The sequence below is a fragment of the Wasmannia auropunctata genome, unplaced genomic scaffold, assembly GCF_000956235.1.
Source record: "Wasmannia auropunctata unplaced genomic scaffold, wasmannia.A_1.0 LD334437.1, whole genome shotgun sequence".
In the NCBI taxonomy this organism is placed as follows: domain Eukaryota; kingdom Metazoa; phylum Arthropoda; class Insecta; order Hymenoptera; family Formicidae; genus Wasmannia; species Wasmannia auropunctata.
In genome coordinates this window covers 13,775-20,558 of record NW_012028453.1, presented here as the reverse complement: position 1 = coordinate 20,558, position 6,784 = coordinate 13,775, and the positions used below count along the sequence as shown (strand labels likewise).

At 36.3% G+C, this 6,784-nt stretch overlaps 1 protein-coding gene across 1 annotated transcript; it reads right to left on the bottom strand.

The window, feature by feature from the left end:
- LOC105458674 (guanine nucleotide-binding protein subunit alpha homolog) lies at positions 1 to 6,239 on the bottom strand. The gene is made up of 5 exons (XM_011704167.1): positions 4,363 to 6,239; positions 2,191 to 2,451; positions 1,095 to 1,145; positions 737 to 954; positions 1 to 652 (listed from the first exon to the last, which is right to left on the bottom strand). The coding sequence occupies exons 1-5, from the start codon at positions 4,576 to 4,578 to the stop codon at positions 295 to 297; spliced, it is 1,104 nt and encodes a 367-aa protein (XP_011702469.1). The 5' UTR covers positions 4,579 to 6,239; the 3' UTR covers positions 1 to 294.
- Positions 6,240 to 6,784: the final 545 nt, after the last annotated feature.

The following is a 6,784-nucleotide window of genomic DNA, read 5'->3' as shown; positions in this document are numbered from 1 at the left end:
AATATAAACATGCACACGCATATAGTGTATATAAAGTCAAATTTGTTTAATATACATCTTTACATTAGGCAGTTTTTTCCTCTTTACTATAAATGTATCTATATATGAAGGTAAATATTCAAAAGTCGTATATCCGTATATATATTGTCTTATCAAAATGTGTTTTGACCTAGTATATATTGCAATATTCTTCAAAAACTACAGATTGGATTAATAATATATTAAATGTGTTAAATTTCTGACGCATACCTTTGTTTTACTAGCTGCTTTCTGGGTTTTTACATTGCTTCTACATTATTGAAGCATAAGGGACTCTAAGTTGCGATGCAGAATAGTATCTTTCACAGCATTAAAGACGACTTTAATATTTTCTGTGTCCACCGCAGTGGTGAAATGATGAAATAACGGCTTTCGTGGATCTCTCTTGACCGAGACAAACATATCGAGGATAAAATTTTGCACGTCCTTCATGGAATGTGGATCACCCGTAAATTGTGGAAAATACAAACGGACATTTGTATCCTGTGACCTCACTTTCTTATCAAGCAAATCCGTTTTGTTTAGAAACAAAATTATGGACACACCACAAAATATCATGTTATTCACGATTGTATCAAATATATTCTTAGATTCTTCCAATCTGTTAGTCCTCCTAAAAGATTAATAGATAAAAACAAATGGCATTATCGTTATTTACTTTGCAAAATCTTGTAAAATAAACATGTAAATAACATACCTATCTTCCAACAAGACCTGGTCAAATTCCGACGATGATACGAGAAAAAGTATAGACGTCACGCAGTCAAAGCATTGGTACCATTTTTGCCTTTGAGATCTTTGACCGCCAACATCAACGAAGAGAAATGGGATGTTATTAATCGGTATTACAAATTCGGAAATTCCTTTTGTCGCCTTTCTACAGTGTAGAATATCCTGGTGTGTAGGTGTATAGTCCTAAAAAATATTTCTTTCATATACTTTACATAAATGAACAATCAAAATTTAAAGTAATGCATATATAAACAATATAATTTTCTTTACATTTCAATAAAAAAAAATATTTAATTGTAATTATAAATTATCAGAAATATTACCACTCTTGCAATCCTATCGAGATTATCCAAGAAGTATTGGACAGAATCACTCTAGAAATATCAAATTATATGTATATCAAATATAACATATAAATTAAGAAATAATATATAAAAATAATAATTATATAGTTCAATGTTTTGATATAAAACATATTTATGTATCCCACATATACAGTGAGTGGCAAAAATTCCGGGATGGCTAATTATTTCAAAAAGTATAAGTTTTATGGAAAAATGTTTCAAAAAAAAATTGTAAAGTTTAAGAAAATATATTAGCTGGTGATATTTATTTGAGCTTTGGTTGACCTTGAAAAGCGCGGTTAAGCTGAACATAAAAATCTTAAATAAAAACTCCTATTTTTTGTTACACATTCTTGTAGCTGACGTCGAGAGCTTTTCAAAACACTATGATAAAGTTATTTTTCATTAAGTACTTTTTGAATTATAAGATTTGAAAGTTACAGACTGCGTTCCGTAATCACGCTTTTGGCGCTTACAATGTTCACGGAATCATTTTATCAAATGTTAAATAAGGATAAATCATACTCACAGTACTTAAGTGTTAAAACGGAATGCAGCCACATGCAGTCGAATTTACACCTCGTATGTGTGTATGTGTGTGAATATGTCACAGCAAATATAAGGACTCCATAATTTGTTACTCACGTAGCATTTTTTTACTCCAAATGTTAGTGGTATTATAATTTTCAAGTCTTATACTCGAAAAGTACTTAACTCGAAAGTGCTTAATGAAAAAATAATAACTCAAAAGTACTTAATGAAAAAATAACTTCATCATAGTGCTTTAAAAAACTCTCAGCTACAAGAATATGAAACGAGAAAAACGGGTTTCCATTTAAGATTTTTGTTAACCTTAACCGCGCTTTTCAAGATCAACCAAAGCTCAAATAAATATCACCAGCTAATAGATTTTTTTTTAAACCCTACAATTTTTGTTTGATACATTTTCCCATAAAACCAAGACTTTCTGAAATAATTGGCCGTTCCGGAACTTTTGCCCCTCACTGTATATCGTACATATATATGTACATACAAGATGCATGTCTATAGAGTTAAAATGAGAAAAAGATCTTACTAATTGGAATTCTCTTCGCCTATCGAATGCTCTTCTAATCGACGCATCCTTCCACAAACTTTGCAATGCTGGCACATAATGTACAAATAATTTCGTGTCCAGTATCATAGAGTTCTCAAATTTGAGTAATTGAAAACCAATATCATAATTCTTTGGATTCTCCCAAGGAATATTCAGTTTATCTCGTGCATCTACTAGAACCTTCATACCCTTTATTATATTCTGATAGATCACATGTTGGTATTCCTTAATTAGTTCGGGCTGAAAAAAATATACATACATAAATATATATATATATATATAAACTCTAATCCTCTAAAAGTAGACTTCTCACAAAAAAGACGATATATTTATGCTTTTATATACTCTATGATATAATAACATTAAACGTCAAGAGAAAATATACTTAATAATTAAAATACAATCAGTGAAATACTCAAATAAATACTATCTTTATCTATGTTTAAATGTTTAATAAATGTTAAATGTTTAATATAGGTATTGCCAATTTCAATGAAAGATATTCTTTCTGAAAAAGTTTCAGTTTTGATTTTTATTAAATTGATAAATTACTCTAAGATTAAAGTATAACACAGAAAATATCCATAATTTCAATGCTTTTTTCGTAGGCCACAGTTTTACTCCCTATTGTTTATTTTCTTTTATATATTATTTAATATATTATTACTCCCTATTGTTTATTTTCTTTTATATATAATATTATTTAATATATTATTAGAGACATAAATTCATTATTCACACAATATTTATTATATTATACAAGTACATATACTTATTTACTGTATCATTTATATTCGCCTTTTTTCTTCTCGATTATAATGCCACTCTTAGCAAAACACAAATCTAAGATCAAATTTAAAACAATTCTTCTTTCATGTTTAAAAAAAATTGCATAATGTATAAGCAAACTGATCTTAGAACATAAATTATTATAGAATATTAGAATATGAATATTAAACAATTAATTTTAATTTGAAATACTTTATTATATAAAAATAATTTATAACTTTAAAATCGCAATGGAATATAATAATTGCATATACATATGTGACATAGTTTTACTTATATCCATCTCTACCAATGTAGATAATCTTTAATCTCGATTTAACTTATTCATTATTCCAGTTCTAAGAATTAGAAAAAGATAAAGAAGAATAGTGTCAGGTTTCTTTCGCCTTGATAAAGTAATCAGCATTGTTCACGAAACGCTGGCATTCAACAATGGATCAAAGAGAAAACCCATAGACCTTTTAGCACTTTTAAAGATAAAAAATATGTTAACCTGAAATTAAAATTAATCTATATTGGTGAAAATAAGCATAAAAAATAGAAAAAGATAAAGTAAGTCAAACCGAGATAATCCAATAAACCGAGATAACATTGGTGGAATATTAGACATGGATAAACATTAGAATTTGAAAGAGGCAAAGGAGGTAAATTAAATTGAGGAAAAAAATAATCTACATTGATAGAAAATGGACTTTAATATGAAAGTTATGCGTAAAATGATCGTATTTGGAATTAAACAGATTATATAATATATATGTATAAAATTTGTGTGTATGTGTTCATATTATTCACATATGTATATTATATATACATATATATATATTTTAACATTTTATTTTAAAAACTGTTATATTTTAGAATCTTTAAATTCTATTATATTTTACAATGTCTCCTCTTGCCTGAAAGAGAATTTGCCAATAGTTTATTTTTTGTAAAAAAAATTACTGTTAACAAATATCTGGATTACGAAATTATGATAAGGAATAGTACAACAGTAAAACATTATGCTTAATTAAAAAAAAAAAGATTTAAAAAATCCCAGCAAACAGATTATAACTGCAATGTTGCGGCAACATTGTAACATTCCGGCTATATTGCAGAAATACTAGCTGGAATGTTACAATACAGTTATAATCTGTGTTTGAAGTTATAATCTGGGATATGCGATAGCTATACGAATGTGTGATTTGAAAGTTACACAGCGCATCGTGAAGGATTAAATACCCGGTAATTAAACACAAGTGCTCCGTACAGGATCGGCGGACCTTCGGAAAGCGAAATGCCGCCGATCGAGAATTTCGTCGCGATTCCACATCACGTGGTGGTGGTGCCGCGCGCGCGGGTCTCCTCCACGGCCCTTACCTCGAACTTGATCCCATGAATGATCCGCATCTGCTTGAGGAATGTCGACTTGCCGCTCTCCCCCGCGCCGAGCAGCAGCAGCTTGACCTGCCGGCGAAACGTCTGCCGGTCCTTCTCCAGCATCCGGTCGATCTCCTGGCTCTTGTAACGCTGCTCGATCTCCTCCGGGCTGAATTTAAAACGCAGGCAACACGACCACGTTAAGGAGCTCGCCATCTTGCCACCCTGCCTCTCTCTCTCTCTTTCTCTCTCTCATTCACTCTCACTCTCCGTCTTTCTCTTATCCCACTTCCTTCGTCGCCGCCACTTTTCTTCCTCCTTCCCGGCCTCTCCTCGCTTTCCTTCTCACCCCGAGGACGTTCCTCGCCTTCGCCTAGCTGCGCCGTCTTGACAACAAACCGACGAAGAGGTGCATACAAACAGAACGATCGAAGGCGGGCGCGCGCGCGCTGGCAACACGGCGATTCGCGTACGTATACTCGAGTCGCACCTCCTCCTCCTCTTCCTCCCCTCCGGGGGGGACTGTCGTCCACCCACCCCGCGAAAGCGTGTAAGCCCCGATCGGAAATCGCCGATTCAGAACCGCATTTCTCGGGCAGGCGTAACCGGCCGGAATGCGTGCGATATCACACACACACCATCACCAGCAGCGCCCGTTGTTACGACTACTTACACTATCAAGCGGACCTCGTTGACGCGCCCGACACCGAGCGGGTGCAAGCTCGCAAATCAGTGCACGCTCTCGCGCCGCTGGCCAATGCGATTTTTTTCTTCCCAATCGATCCCGTACTGTCAAACCTACGTGTATTCGCATGTATACCGTTATAACGCCGCTGTGCGTTACACACACGCACGACGCGCGGTGTTACGATACAAGTACACGTACGTGTGTGCGGAAGAATGTTCGACGCTCATTTTTTTAGCGTCAAAATTACGTGATCATAAGTTTGCTCGCACGAAGAGCAACATCAAGTTTAACGTCAATCGTATCATTCGTTTCTTAAAACGTCCAAGACAAAACAACAACAGCCCTTGACGCTGAAGCTTGAGAAAATCCAGCTTCTTTTTCGACGCTAGCGTCGAAGTCACGTGACTACCAAAAATCCAGCATGTTGACTTCTTCACCGCTCACGTCTTACTGCTCAAGTTTTTCCGTGTGCCATGGTCCCAACGCTAAAACGAGCGTCTCGTGGAATTTGCACCTCAAGAGAGAAGGAGAATATATTTCACGCGGTGACCACGACTGCCGTCGACACCGCCGTCGCTGCCGCTGTTGGATCACGATCCTCACAATCGGCCCGAGTGACCCGCGCCGAATTGGGCATGATTGAATAATCACCGGGCGGTGGTCCGCGCGCCGCGCCTCACGACGTCCACGTTTTATGTGTCACACACGATCGTGTCAGCGATAAACCCGTACATACGTCTCGCTCGCCGCACTGTCTTAATTCTTCCCCTCTCTCTCTCTCTCTTTCTCTTTCTTACGTCCCCTCTTGCCTTCGCTCTTCCTCGGGCTCGCCTAAAAAGCGGCGAGCCTCAATCGCTCCTATACACCACCTTGACACACCTTATCTGTCTTGCCGCACGTAAACGATTGCAATCCATAATGTACATACGTATGTGTACATATGGTGACTGTATCAATGCGATCGATGCGACTTGAGCTATTTTATGATAATAGTGACGGAGAAGAACAGTGAATGCGTGAAATAGTACAAGCGAGGAAACGCCACTGTTCCCCTAAGGCCTAAACTATACTTTCACCATTACACTAATCATTATCTGTCACTTCAGGGGACAATTAAAAAAAAACAGATTCTCCCAGTGACTTCTAGGTTTGTCACACATAAAATAACATTGGGTTGCGGTCGACTTGACACTATAAATGTTCTGAAGCGTTTGATTGACCAATCGGAGCAAAGAATTTTTAGAATTGACCAATCGAAATACTTCGAAGCATTTGTATAGTTAAGTGGACTATAGCAGACTATAGCCAGCTGCATATGTATAGCACAATTGCGTTTTCGATTTGTTGACTCGATCCGACTCCGAGTCAATGGCCTAGTTTACACTGAGCACTTGATACCATGGACGTAGGAATATAAGGGGACGGAGAACAAAGTCGTAATTTAGGTGAGGGGAGTGAAGCCGAAATGCGGGGAGAGATTGGTGCCCAGTTCACTCTTATAACTCTTATTGGGTCCCAGTTCTAGGGATACTCGGTCTATTATATATGTGTGTATCACACGGACACGAGAAATTATATCATTGCGCTTGCGCAAACTAACAGCCAATCAAATTTGGACACCATTTATCTCGTCGCACCTAGAGTCCTAGATTATCAGAGAAGCGCGACCGGTGTTACGAGTACGTAATAACTTCGTATAGCATACAACTGAGTCGACAAGGCACACAGGGGATA